At 42.4% G+C, this 14,354-nt stretch overlaps 1 protein-coding gene across 3 annotated transcripts in view; it reads left to right on the top strand.

The window, feature by feature from the left end:
• Positions 1 to 13,103, top strand: part of myh11a (myosin, heavy chain 11a, smooth muscle) — a 35,592-nt gene extending 22,489 nt beyond the window's left edge. For 2 of the 3 annotated variants that reach the window (XM_037763411.1, XM_037763412.1), the window contains 25 exons: positions 920 to 1,041; positions 1,139 to 1,208; positions 1,304 to 1,464; positions 2,022 to 2,130; positions 2,318 to 2,449; positions 2,675 to 2,881; positions 3,005 to 3,142; positions 3,269 to 3,392; positions 3,513 to 3,684; positions 3,895 to 4,107; positions 4,328 to 4,472; positions 4,612 to 4,818; positions 4,922 to 5,026; positions 5,195 to 5,347; positions 5,943 to 6,191; positions 6,755 to 6,967; positions 7,493 to 7,705; positions 7,823 to 7,984; positions 9,175 to 9,303; positions 9,389 to 9,477; positions 9,572 to 9,695; positions 9,796 to 10,004; positions 10,237 to 10,345; positions 10,954 to 11,126; positions 12,000 to 13,103. In XM_037763411.1, the coding sequence (XP_037619339.1) occupies positions 920 to 1,041; positions 1,139 to 1,208; positions 1,304 to 1,464; positions 2,022 to 2,130; positions 2,318 to 2,449; positions 2,675 to 2,881; positions 3,005 to 3,142; positions 3,269 to 3,392; positions 3,513 to 3,684; positions 3,895 to 4,107; positions 4,328 to 4,472; positions 4,612 to 4,818; positions 4,922 to 5,026; positions 5,195 to 5,347; positions 5,943 to 6,191; positions 6,755 to 6,967; positions 7,493 to 7,705; positions 7,823 to 7,984; positions 9,175 to 9,303; positions 9,389 to 9,477; positions 9,572 to 9,695; positions 9,796 to 10,004; positions 10,237 to 10,345; positions 10,954 to 11,126; positions 12,000 to 12,129 (3,858 nt within the window). In that variant the 3' untranslated portion in view covers positions 12,130 to 13,103. Of the gene's footprint in view, positions 1 to 919; positions 1,042 to 1,138; positions 1,209 to 1,303; positions 1,465 to 2,021; positions 2,131 to 2,317; positions 2,450 to 2,674; positions 2,882 to 3,004; positions 3,143 to 3,268; positions 3,393 to 3,512; positions 3,685 to 3,894; positions 4,108 to 4,327; positions 4,473 to 4,611; positions 4,819 to 4,921; positions 5,027 to 5,194; positions 5,348 to 5,942; positions 6,192 to 6,754; positions 6,968 to 7,492; positions 7,706 to 7,822; positions 7,985 to 9,174; positions 9,304 to 9,388; positions 9,478 to 9,571; positions 9,696 to 9,795; positions 10,005 to 10,236; positions 10,346 to 10,953; positions 11,127 to 11,498; positions 11,532 to 11,999 lie in introns of all 3 variants that reach the window. The other variant, XM_037763413.1, reaches the window with a different exon arrangement.
• Positions 13,104 to 14,354: the final 1,251 nt, after the last annotated feature.

Genomic DNA, 14,354 nt, shown 5'->3' on the forward strand with positions numbered 1-14,354 from the left:
ACTTCAAGGACCCCCTCATAATCATAACACAGATTAAGCATATGCTATTTGTGTTCTAAAAGTTTTTAAACTAAATACTTCATACTTGTTTGATAGTGATAAACAGAAACACATTTAAATTTGAATCATGTTAACACCACTTTATTTTGCCATGATATTCCGAGTGCTTTGTTATCAGATGTCACTTTAGCTTGGCCGGCTTCATGGCTTCGTTCGCTAGCACCTGAAGACACATGACGCATTTTGGTGTCCCGTTGCTGTTCTCAGTACAGCCAAACTCCATATAATTGTCGTCAGATTTTCTCAATTTAGCAAGTTCGGGCTTAGTGTCACTTTACGATGTGGCCCAAAGCTAACGTGGGTGGTAGTAATGGACACAATATGCTTGTTTTATTGCCGCAAATTCTTTCCCCATCTGTAGATATGTACTCTTTAATGATACAGCACAATATTATAATTTATAGCAAATTATTTTGCGGAAAATCTTGGCAGAGTACCACAGACCCCTGGGGGTCCCCAGACCCCACTTTGAGAATCATTGTCTTAGGTGATAAAATAACTTGTTTGCCCAGTTATATTGTTTAAGAGGGCCGCTGTCAACTGCCTCTGTATTAGACTGGTGATCTGTCCAGGGTGTACTTTCTGGCTCCCTGTAATCCTGAAGAAAACCAGTTCAAATATGGATGTATGTTTTGAAAGAAATAAAAAAAAAATCCTGCACTTTCTTCTGTTGCCCTATGACACAATCAAACTGATAGTTGCGTTTCTTTTGTAGTGTCTATTCCTGAAACCGTTACATGAATTATATAACATGAAAACAAATATCCACATAATACAGTAACCATTCAGTATTGAGTGATATGTGTGTATTTCCATCATAAAACCCAATGTAATAAGACTAACATCCTGTTCTCCTCAGGCCGGGAAGCTGGATGCGTACCTGGTCCTGGAGCAGCTGAGGTGTAACGGTGTCTTGGAGGGGATCAGAATCTGCCGACAAGGATTTCCAAACAGAATCGTCTTCCAGGAGTTCCGCCAGCGGTGAGTGGGATCTGAGGAGACTTACTAACTATATTAATATTTCTAGAAATGTTTCTTGCCATACTCAGCATCTCTGTGTCTCTTTCCTGTCTCATAGTTATGAGATCCTGGCTGCTAGCGCTATCCCCAAAGGTTTCATGGATGGCAAACAAGCCTGCTGCCTCATGGTAAACACACAAGTTCCATTGAAGTTTTTGTTCATTCAGAAGTTTTCATACCCTGCGTGAGCCTCCTTTTTCTCACCAATCTCCTCTCTGCGTAGATCAAGCACCTGGACTTGGACCCCAACCTGTACAGGATCGGACAGAGTAAGATCTTCTTCCGCACGGGAGTGCTGGCCCAGCTGGAGGAGGAGAGAGATCTGAAGATCACTGTGGTCATCATCGCTTTCCAGGCCCAGACTAGAGGCTTCCTAGCCAGAAAGTATGAATACATAAGCCTCCCCTCACACACTTCACCCTTTAATAAATTGTGCTATCTGTGTTGTGCTGGTCACAAGTTCAGTATGTCTAATAATATCTCATCTTTTAGACAGTATTTCCATAGTTGCCAACCTTGAAACTAGGAAGGATTATGAAATCAAATCGAGGGGTCTGAGGGTCCATCCCCCAGAAAAATTTGAGTTTCAGAGACTTTGTTTCCTGCATTCTGGTGACTTTTTAAGAATGAAAATAGCTAAATAATAAGTTGCTACACAGCAACAGCATTTTTAATCTCAAATACTTTTCATTTTACTTTTAATTCTCAGGAAAGAATATGGAATAATTCGCCCCTCTGGCGTGAACTCTTGTGAATCTGTCATAAACTAATATTCTTCAGTTTTCATTCATTTTTTGCATATATGTATATTGGCCCTTTTTATTTAAACAGTAGAGAAATGGTTTCAGAGTGTTTTTGCTGTTGTTAACACTATAGATAAGAAACACTTTGCTTTATATTATACATATTGGTTTCACTGTACTGTCACTGTATTTTTAAAGGGCATTTGCCAAGAGGCAAGCGCAACTCACAGCCATGAAGGTGATCCAGAGAAACTGTGCTGCCTACCTCAAACTAAGGAACTGGCAGTGGTGGAGGCTCTTCACAAAGGTCAGCTAATAATTCTGCAGAGTAATGCAACAAATTCCCAGTACAACCCTGTCTTTGAGGCTTTTCTAATATTTAAATGTAGCGGTAGAATGAATTCTTCATGTTCTTCTGTAAATTACAAACTTGGCCTTACATGGCGTTTACCCTGATTTAAAAATGTGACGATGCCCATCCTCCTGAACCACAGGTCAAGCCTCTCCTGCAAGTGACCCGACAGGAGGAGGAGATGGGTATGAAGGACGAAGAGCTGCAGAGAGCCAAAGAAGTTGCTTCAAAGTTTGACGCTGAGCTGAAGGAGATCAGCCTGAAACACACATCGGTAAAGGATGAAATCTGCAACAATGACACAAACACATTTCTAACCGTTCTCTTGCTTTCACTCAAGGTCACGGCCATTTAAACTGTGTCAAAGTAACAATTCCACATCCCTTTTCAGTGTTTTATTTAATACATGACTGAAACCAAGCCAATAATAATAAGCTCCTGTTAAGGAATCTACTGACAACGAAGATGAGTCCTATATTATCTGGTCTGTCTGTTCCAGGTTTTGGAGGAGAGGAACGCACTGCAGGAGCAGCTTCAAGCAGAGACAGAGCTGTACGCCGAGGCTGAGGAGATGAGGGTTCGTCTGGCGTCTAAGAAGCAGGAGTTGGAGGAGATCCTCCATGAGATGGAGGCGAGATTGGATGAGGAGGAAGAACGTGCTCAGGCGCTGTTAGTGGATAAGAAGAAGATGCAACAGCAGATGCAGGTCTACAAATCCGTTCCTTGTTCATAACTTGTTGTTTCTTTTAGCCGTCATGCTCAGCTATGTATGCTCTGGTAATGCGAGGAAATAGCGCCAGAAGCTGAAGCTGCAGTATTCTTCTTGTAGGAATTGGAAGAACATTTAGAGGAGGAGGAAGATGCCCGTCAAAAGTTGCAGCTGGAGAAGGTTACCTCTGAGGGGAAGGTCAAAAAGCTGGAGGACGACATCTTGGTGATGGAGGACCATAACAACAAGCTGCAGAAGGTAAGTACGGACAAACAGCATTTATCAGAGACCCTTATATTGGTTAGTCATTTATTAAGAGATTTACTGAATCAAAAGGAGAAAAGTGGATTTCAGCAAATGGATTACCTACTTGGTGTTTTGTAGGAGAGAAAGCTGATGGAGGAGAGGATTGCAGACTTCAGTTCCAACCTGGCAGAGGAAGAGGAGAAGTCAAAGAACCTCACCAAGCTCAAAAATAAACATGAGTCCATGATCTCTGAACTAGAGGGTAACATCTGTTATGCATGAACACCCAAAAAAAACAATACTGGTGTCACAATTGGAGCTATACTCATAGTTTGGAAAACAAACATTTATGCTAATTGTTATCTCTCTGCTGTACTCATAGTCCGTTTGAAAAAGGAAGAGAAGGGTCGACAGGAGCTGGATAAGGCTAAGCGTAAGTTGGATGCAGAGTCGAATGACATGCAAGAGCAGATAGCTGACCTGCAGGCCCAGATCGCTGACCTCAAAGCCCAGCTTGCAAAGAAGGAGGAGGAGTTACAGAACGCCTTGGCCAGGTAAAGTCCTGAAAAGTGACAACATTAGAACCCATTTACAGCTTTAATCTTCAATACGCCTGAATCTACAAAGTCCAGTGACTCAATTACATCTGTGGCAGAGTAGCATCTCCTGTGTACCACGTCAAGTTTTGACTTCTTGGACGCTATTTCTGTAATTTCTATCATGCTAACAAGTATCCTGCATGGTGCATTCTTCTTCCTCCTCAGGTTAGAAGATGAGACGGGTCAGAAGAACAACGCTCTGAAGAAGATCAGAGAGCTGGAGGGACACATCTCCGACCTGCAGGAGGACCTCGACTCTGAGCGGGCTGCTAGGAACAAAGCAGAGAAGTTCAAACGGGACCTCGGGGAGGAGCTGGAGGCCCTCAAGTCTGAGCTAGAGGACACCTTGGACACTACTGCCACACAGCAGGAACTAAGGTTGGCCATACAATACTGACACAAACAAATATAATAATATAAAGGTATTACATATTAAGAATGTATGGGTAAGATACAATTCATTTTAGAGAAAATGAATATTACATAGAAGAAACATACATATTGCCTTCTTCTTAGAACGCTTGTGTACAATAGACATAAGTGATATCTTTGTCATATTTGTAAAATAAACAAACATGTGCGTGATCCATCCATCCAGGGCCAAACGAGAGCAGGAGGTGAACTTGCTGAAGAAAGCCATCGATGACGAGAACCGCACCCACGAGTGCGTGACACAGGAGATGAGACAGAAACACACCCAGGCTGTGGAGGAGCTCACAGAGCAGCTGGAGCAGTCCAAACGAGTAGGCCCGCATCATTTCGTACAGTGTCATGAACACTCTGGTGTTCAAGTTGATGATGTTTCTGAAAGACAATCCTTTTTCTTTTTCATTATATACAACACACAGGATATTGATCTCGTATTTTCTCTCTTCTGTTCAGGTGAAGTCAAACCTGGAGAAGGCTAAACAAGCTCTGGAGAAAGAGACATCAGAATTAACCGTGGAGGTGCGCTCACTCAACCAGGCCAAACAAGACGGGGAGCACAAGAGGAAGAAGTTGGAAGGTCAGGTGACAGATCTGCAGTCACGCTTCACCGACAGCGAGAAGCAGAAGGCCGAGCTGGGAGAGCGCTGCTCCAAGATCACTGTAAGTGACGTTCAGTACTTAGATCTATGCATGTTTTATATATATTTATATATGCATTTTTAAAAGCTACCAAAAAAAATACCTCATATTTGTCTTCATGCAGGTTGAACTGGAGAGTGTTACAAACCTACTGAATGAAGCAGAAGGCAAGAACATCAAACTGAGTAAAGATGTTTCCGGCCTTACCTCCCAACTCCAAGACTCACAGGTAACTGGACTTTTAGCAGAATATTTAGAGCCGGGACGGCCTATGTTATAATCTTAAAACGGTCTACGTTAGCTTTAATGTGACAATTAGATATACTGTACTACCTAATGCTTGCTGACAATAGGTCAGAATGAAAGCATTGACTTTTCACCTGGTGTGCTGCCACAGGAACAGCTGGCTGAGGAGACGCGTCAGAAACTGCAGTTCTCTACAAAGCTGCGGCAAGCGGAAGACGACAAGAATAACTTGCAGGAGCAGCTTGAAGAGGAGATGGAGGCCAAGAGGAACGTGGAGAGACACGTGTCCACCCTCAACATCCAGGTCAGAGATCAAACTAGGGGTCACTAACTTTTAGATTTTTAATTTAGAGGTGACATCACAAAGACAATATCATGGACAAAAATAAGTAAGACAGAGAGATTTCAGTGACGTTTTATAATAGGTGAGATTAGGGCACGATCTGACTTTTTCCAGTCCCGATATCAATAGCAATACCTGGGCTTTGAGTATCGATCGGCCGATACCGAGTACCGATACGATGCCAATGCATCACTGTGTGTAAGTGAAGTTCTTTTATGTGTAAGGCAACATCAGGCTTGACTTAAACACTGCTTTCCTAATTTTGAAAACAAAATATAACAAATAATGTATAAAGTATAATGTATATAGTATATAAACATAGAATTGAATTGGATAGATCGGCCTCATTGTCACCGATACCCGATCCAGCTATTTGAATCAGTATCGGCCCGATATTCTATCCGGTATCGTTGTCAGTGCATCCCTAGGTGAGATGCAAGTGGGAGGTCTTAAGAAGTTAGTATAGACATTGGAAGATGAACAAATCTCAGAACAAAATGCAGATTTATGGTCTGTTGTTCATAATCAGTGCCTCAAAGTCTTCTTCTGTCCACAGTTGTCTGATTCGAAAAAGAAGCTGGACGAAATGACGGGAAACGTCGAGCTGCTGGAAGAAGGTAAGAAACGTCTGCAGAGAGATTTGGAGGCAGCGAACACCCAGTTTGAGGAGAAGGCCTCTGCCTATGACAAGCTGGAGAAGACCAAAAACCGCCTGCAGCAGGAGCTCGAGGACACGCTGATGGACTTGGACAACCAGAGACAGAATGTGTCCAACCTGGAGAAGAAGCAGAAGAAGTTTGACCAGGTCAGTTAAATCACAAAACTGGTAACACCAAGAGATAAACTGCCATAACAATACTACACATTACAACCTTAAAATTACTATAATTACTATTACCTAAAAAGTAATCCGCGGCACTACGAGTTACATTACTTTAGCATTACACCCAGGGCCGGCTCTAGCCCTTTTGGTGCTTGGCGAAATTCGGATTTGGAGCCTCTAGGGTTAGGGTAAGGGTTCAACCACCCCTAACCCTAGCCCTGTAAACCGCAACACACATCAGACATCACAGTGGTTTTAAGACAAAAATTAAGAATGTAAATAATATATTTATTATAACATAAATAAACGGTCCCTGATATTGTTGGCTTAAAAGTATTTAGTCAATTTCACTACAATTTACACTTTTATTAATAAGTGCGGCCGGGCAGATGAAAAAGTGTCAGAAAGAGAGTTATAGGGGTGAAAAGTGTATTTCTCCCAGAAGGTGGCGCCCTAGGCGACCGCCTATATGGCCTATGCCTTAATCCGGCCCTGATTACACCCTAAAACGTTATCCTTGGTTTTCCATCTTCCTTTGTCTCCAGATGCTGGCCGAGGAGAAGAGTATCTCCAGTAAATATGCAGATGAGAGAGACCGCGCTGAAGCCGAGGCCAGAGAGAAGGACACCAAGGCTCTGTCACTGGGCAGAGCTCTGGACGAGGCCCAGGGTTCAAGAGAGGAGCTGGAGAGAGCCAACAAGGCCCTGAAGATGGAGATGGAGGACCTGATCAGCTCCAAGGATGATGTGGGAAAAAGTGTATGTGCTGGAACATCATTTCATTAAAAACATGACTGAATGTGTCACATGTGAGACCGTTACGACTGGACTGACCAGTAGAGGCTGAGAGTCTGTGGTTTGTCTCATTTCTTTATGTAGGCTCACCCGTATGCTTCGAAGCTTTGACTGTTGCCATGGTAATCGACCTCCAAATCAGTATTTGAATGCTTCGTTTTTTATAATATATATACTGTATATGTATATACATATACATATACTGTATATAAGTATATAATAGTGATATATGAATCCCAAAATAACCCATGAAATAAGGAATAATCTCACAAAATTATTCATATTAATACATAATACATTAATTATTATTAGTTATTCTCAGACGGGTTTGTTATGTGTGTGCTTGTGTGTAAGGTAGTGTGGCAGCGGCGCTATTCTGAAGCTTCGAATACCTTCGAATATCTCTCACGAAGCTTCAAAGCCCCCTCTTCATGCTATTTACACCAAAATATAGTAGTTAATTTAGCTCTATATGTCTATTGATGGCAGGTCCACGAGCTGGAGAAGTCCAAACGAGGCCTGGATGCCCAGGTGGAGGAGATGAAGACCCAGCTAGAGGAGCTAGAGGACGAGCTGCAGGCGGCTGAGGACGCCAAGCTGCGTCTGGAGGTCAACATGCAGGCCCTGAAGGCCCAGTTCGATAGGGACCTCCAGGGACGAGATGAGATGGGAGAGGAGAAGAAGAGACAGCTCGTCAAGCAGGTAAAGCGGCGTAAAATACCTTGTCCTCCAAATGAAAGTTATGTGATCTGATCCACCATCAGAGAATGTCCCACCGGCCGCATCAGTAATCTAAGCAATGATGCGTACCGACTGCAGGTCCGTGAGTTGGAGACAGAGTTGGAGGACGAACGTAAGCAGAGGGCCCTGGCGACAGCAGCCAAGAAGAAGTTGGAGACAGACATGAAAGATCTGGAGGGACAGATCGAGACGGCCAGTAAGGGACGGGATGAGGCCATCAAACAGCTCCGCAAGCTCCAGGTGAGAGTGAAGGGACGAATGAAATGCAGCATTTTAATTTGAGATTTTATTGTATTTGACTTTAGATGCACACCTTTGCTTTTATCATATCCTTCTTTTGGTAAGTATGTGATCCATTTGTACCTTCAAGTACTTGTAAAGCAGTGGTTACAAACGTATTCCTCGAAGACCCCCCTATTTGTATCTAAGAAAAGCTGAGGCCACCACCACCCCCATATTTGCTGATGTCATCACGCTGAAAAAAATTACAAATCCTCGAACAAAATACTCAATTTTAATAAAGTGATTCAGTGTATTAAATGAGTTACTCTCTTTTAATTAAATCAACTTTCTTAAAGAATATACTCGTCAGTGCGTTCCTCCCTTTGTGTGCAGCAAGTGGGAAAGCAAACAGTTTTTTGACCGCAGCGAAAAGGTTGAACATTTTTACCAAACAGTAACAAATACGGATTGAAGCTGAATATGTCGTTAGATTAAAAACATGTTGTGAATTTATCTTTTTTCAATAAATTTGGCTTTTGGACTTGGCAACGCTCTGGATTATCGGAAATGTTTGGATCACACGAGTCGGAAACAATCCTACGCAGTCATCACTGGAATCTAATTCTACAAATAGTATAATACTAATAATATTAGCCTGATCTTTACCTGCAACTTTGCAGAAATACAGAGTTTAAACAGAATGTGGACTACTAAGTAGCAAAAACAAATCTTTTTAAATAGTTTTATTTTTGATTAGTTATACATGAGCAAATCTAATTGGGAACCACTGATCTAAAGTACCATCTTCCGACTAAACAGGTGTTTAAATGCTCTGGTAGGAAATATTGTGTAACTATAGCAAACTGATATCATTAAAGATGAAAAATTAAGATTATTTCATTTATTTATTTACTGAGGGGGACAACAACATTTGAGACGTTCTCTGATATTGTCGCAACCATGAAATGTCACAACTTGGAAACTCTGGCATCATTGATATTTCCTTATTTTCTACTGGTGCCTGATACTGACAGTATGACTTTGAGTGGTGCACTCATGTGCTGGAAACTCATAAATGTGATTTTTGACATGGAGCACTGCATCCACAATCAGGTCAAAGCTCTGGCTGGTACTGTACTGAAAATATACCTAGTAAACAAATACCATTCTGATGCTCTCCTTATTACTGTCTCTCTTCCTCCCACCAGGCCCAGATGAAGGACTACCAGAGGGAGTTGGAAGACGCCCACGCTGCCAGAGAGGAGGTGTTGACTACCGCAAAGGAGAGCGAGAAGAAGGCCAAGGGTCTGGAGGCTGAGCTCATGCAGCTACAGGAGGTAACACATCCGTTTCCAAACAAGGCAAGCAAATTGTATGAGAGCCGAGGCTTGAAATAAAGTATAAACCCCTAATATGTTTTAGGAAATGGCTGCAGCCGAGAGGGGACGGAAGCAGGCGGAGGCCGAGAGAGACGAGCTGTCTGATGAGCTGGCCAGTAACTCCTCCGGGAAGTGGGTGGAGATTTCACTACTTTTGTCACTGAAATATACGCAGAAGACAAAGCGATGGTTACATCTGTTTTACTGCTGTGCTCCTCGTGTGCAGGTCAGCCTTGGCGGACGAGAAACGTCGTCTGGAAGCTAAGATCTCCCAGCTAGAGGAGGAGCTGGAGGAAGAGCAGAGCAACATGGAGATCATCAATGACAGGCTGAGGAAGAGCACACAGCAGGTAACCTGACAGTAGCAGCTACTTGAGTCATAAAAGGGGTTTTGGAAAAAGAGAAGAGCAGAGGCCTCATCCCTCTCTTTTCACGCTTTTCCCGCCACAGGTGGATCAGCTGAATAACGAGCTGCAGACAGAGCGCAGCACCTCCCAGAAGAACGAGAGCGCTCGGCAGCAGATGGAGCGCCAGAACAAGGAGCTGAAGGCCAAGCTCCAGGAGATGGAGAACCAAGTCAAGTCCAAGTTCAAGTCCTCCATCTCGGCCTTGGAGGCTAAAGTGGCACAGCTGGAGGAGCAGCTGGAGCAGGAGAACAGGTCGGGGGCAGAGACAGAGTCAAACGATTTGCATCTTCCAATAATGACTGTAGCAAAAATATTATCGTGTCCTGAACACACATGAAACTTCAGGGTTCACTTTAAACAAACAGTGCTTTCCTGTTCCATTAATATAGTTTTGGTTTCATCTATTTTTTTCACCTGAGGAAGTTTTCTACGGTTACATCAGTTATACTCGTGTTCCTCTCTGAATGCTTTTGTCCTCTCTCAGGGAGAAGCAGGCATCTGCAAAGGGTTTGCGCCAGAAGGACAAGAAGCTCAAGGACCTGGTGATGCAGGTGGAAGACGAAAGGAAACAGGGAGAGCAGTACAAAGACCAGGTACAATCACTTAATGCACCCACTCTCTGGTTAGTTGGGACGGCCTATCGAAAGAGTACTAAGTTTGTATCAGGGCTGTCAAAGTTAACGCAAATTCGTTTTAACGCTACTAATTTCTTTAACTCATTAACACAAATTGCGTTTTTTAGGTTGTAGCAGGCTCAGTTTTAAAGCTAGAGTGAAGATACTGGCATCATATGAAGCTAGAAACCCTAAAGAATCCACTGGGACCAACCATGTCATACTAGCTTGTCGAGAAGAAGGCTAAATAACTCTCCGAACTTACGCTAAATTTTGATGAGGAAAAACTGGCATGGTCATTTTCAAAGGGGTCCCTTGACCTCAGTGTTTTGTGTTGTTAATTGATTTCCAATAATAAATACATACATACATTTGCATAAAGCAGCATATTTGTCCACTCCCGTGTTGATAAGAGTATTTGATACTTGACAAATCTCCCTTTAAGGTACATTTTGAACAGATACAAAATGTGTGATTAATTTGCGATTAATCGTGATTAACTATGGACAATCATGCGATTAATCAAGATTCAATATTTTAATCGATTGACAGCCCGAGTTTGTATATTTCCTCTGTTCGCTCACCAGGCGGAAAAGGCGAATACCCGCATGAAGCAGCTGAAGCGGCAGCTGGAGGAGTCGGAGGAAGAGTCTCAGCGTGCTACAGCTGCCCGCAGGAAGCTGCAGCGGGAGCTGGATGAGGCCACTGAGGCCAGCGACGCCATGAGCCGCGAGGTCAACACTCTCAAGAGCAAACTCAGGTAGAACAAAGAGTCTGTCTGTCTGTCTTCCTTTCTTCTTGGCTAGGCCGGAGTGTTGTTGGTTCTGTTTGTTATTTTCACTTGTCTCATTCACCTTTTTATTCCTTTACAACAGGACACAGATACTGCAGTAACCCAATGTCTGTGCATGAGTAAAACATGCATATTATACATCTTCTCACACAAAATAAATCAACTCAAAGTGTTAACTGTTCTCAGGTCACCTACATTTGAGTGCTAAAGAGCACGTTGTCACTACAGTCGTCTTCAGAGGGTTGCAAACACACATTTAAAGCATTCAAATTTGAGTAGAATTTAGTTTGGTGGGCTTACTGAGCACAAGCAAAACAATGGTGTCCATCTCTATTCCAGAGGCAACCCTGATCCCAAGGAGTAACACAGCAGGTACCTCTGCGCCTAAAAGTTACCCCATCACCATTTCTTATGAACTTACCATAACTTTTCATTCTTAACGCTATCATTTCTTTCATTGAGCCTAACTGAGAGACATATGGCTCATCAGCTGCCACGATTTCCTTTAGAAAAACTCAAATATTGGGTCGCAAGTCAACTTTCCATTTCACCAATTTCTAACTGGTGGCCATATTTTTCTCAGAGCTTGGTTTAATTGCCATAAACCGAACTCATTTTCCTGGAGCCAGGAGTCAAATGAGTTACAAAGATAACCAGCGTGCTTAACCTGTAACCGAAGCACAACCTGTCCATTCTGTATTTCATCAAAACACCCGAGTGGTTTTCAAACAAACCTTAACCGGCTCGGAAACATAATATCACATAACCACTCCTCTCACTGCGGGCGTATGCTCCTGTGTTTGTGTCTCTGTCTCGTGTCGATCTCTGTGGCGTTTTTAGGCGCGGAAACGAGCCCTCCTTTGGCAGCACAGCCCGGCGCACGGGCGGAGGCCGAAGGGTGGTCGAGGACGCCTCGGAGGAGGAGGCCGACTCCCAAGGCGACTTCAACGGAACCAAATCTGCAGAGTGAGGGACGTCAAACAACAACCAGATATCAGAATTACCTTCCAGGGCACAACCCTGCCACTTTAACAGAGAATAACTTCAAAGCCTGTTACGCTATAGTTCTTCAATATCACTTCAAAATATAGATTTTCTCCAACTTCCAATAGCGTACCGATCTATCGTCTTGTTTCAGAGCACCTTTTCTTGACACACAATAATCAGGACTTGATATCAACTAGGGGGAGTTGTTTTGGTGGCTCTGCTGATGTGTGATTTGCTGTTCCTTTTATTATTATTATTATTTTTTTAAGCTACACTGTTTTGTACTGCACTGAATGACCGATCCCTTCTTATGCAAGGTTTTGTACACGAACATAGGTGCTTCTAATTACCACACTAACCTGCCAGCAAAGCCTCGGGTCTCCACGATGAGTCGGCACAACTTAAAGCAGAGACATCCTGTAAATCTATGGATCTGTAACTATTATCAGCGACTGTCGTCCTGTTGCCTGTGACTGCTGTTCAGAGCAGCACTGACTAGATATGTAGAAAGAGATTTCTATACTCAGTCTGCATCCAGTCAGTGCTGCTGTTTGTACCCCAAAAAAAAACAATATTTAGCTGTTAAACATTTTCTAAAGTCACCGTTTATATTATTTGCACCTTTCTTGTGCCCAGACATGTTTAGATTAGTTTTCCTCAAACTCAGTAATGTCAGAATGTTTTAGGTCAGACAAACTTTAGGGTAGCCTTAACTATAAAATCACGAGCCAGATTTCATATTGGACATCTTCTCTATTTTTTTTCTCTCCCCGCTCCCTCCTCCCCCCTCCCCTTTGTCCTGATTTACTATACATGTTCAAAAAGCCCCATATCACCAGAAAACCCATTCTCATTTGATCATGTTATATGTAATCAACTGATGTTTACATGACACCAATCGTATCTATTACCTGTTGAACCACCTGCACAAGAAATAAAGATCTTAAAAAAAACAAAGCATTGACTTTCTCCTTTTTAATGTTTCCGTCTCAGTCAGTAACTTCAAAGATCATCAGAACGTTATTCTCATCTTTTCAGCTCAATAGAAAAACAGCTGCAAACCAACAGGATAAAAGTTGGGTATAGTACCTCAGGCACATACAGTTTAAAGTCCAAATACAGACACAGTTGCAAAGGTGCTGTATGCAAACAAACACCCAGTACACAGTGGTGGTGGTGGATTAAAGTTACAGTGAGCTCATGTTAGTTCAAGGAAGGTTAAACAGCAAAGAGGAGCAGGAAATCCAATTCTCATGCGTATTAACCACAATATAACTCTACACGCAGGCTACACTGCAGAACACAGTGACAACCACAGTATGAATGTGATATTTAAATATGTACTGTGATATTTGCTTGATGAGCTGCTGGATGGCAGTAGTGACAGCTCCAGATGAACCAGAAACATTTCAGGGAAAAGCACAAATGTCATATTAAATCACTCTATTTCCTCATTCACAACATCTCTTACTAAAAGGCAGGAAAAGGGTATCCAATATAGGCTCTATATACCTACACAAATATACTATGAACTGTGCTTATCTTTGACCTGTTAAAATCTATTATTGCTTGGTACTTTTTCCTCATTCGTCCACCATATAAAGAGAGGCTAAGTCCCGCCCCTTCCGGTGGACCACCATGGGACCTTATTTCGGAAAAAAATATGAACGGTAGTCAACGGTGAGAGACAAATATTTTTTTATCGTGTTTGAATTGCGCCAAGAATCACACATATGATGTTTGTCAAACATAATTTTTCAAGTCAAGAAAGTCTCAGTTTGTCATATCATTTAGTTTTTTTGTGAAACTGCGATCACAAACTGAGACTTTCTTGACTTGAAAAATTATGTTTGACAAACATCATATGTGTGATTCATGGCACAATTCGAACAGGATCAAAAACATATTTCTCTCTCTCCGTTGACTACCGTACATATCTTTTCTTAAATAAGGGCCCATGGTGGTCCAACGGAAGGGGCGGGACTTCTCCTCTCTATAACTCTTGATGGCAGACACGAGGTCTCACACCTTAATAGGGAATTATTACTATACATTCAGTAGTGAACATGTGCCGATCTAACTTCTACAGTCAACTTCAAATCAGTATAAAAGTTATTGGTGACACTAGATCAGAAAATCTGCAGCATGACAAATGGACATCTCATCTCTGAGACTGAAATCATATTCCCATACTTCACGTTCATAAAG

This window comes from Sebastes umbrosus, chromosome 3, assembly GCF_015220745.1.
Source record: "Sebastes umbrosus isolate fSebUmb1 chromosome 3, fSebUmb1.pri, whole genome shotgun sequence".
Classification (NCBI taxonomy): Eukaryota; Metazoa; Chordata; class Actinopteri; order Perciformes; family Sebastidae; genus Sebastes; species Sebastes umbrosus.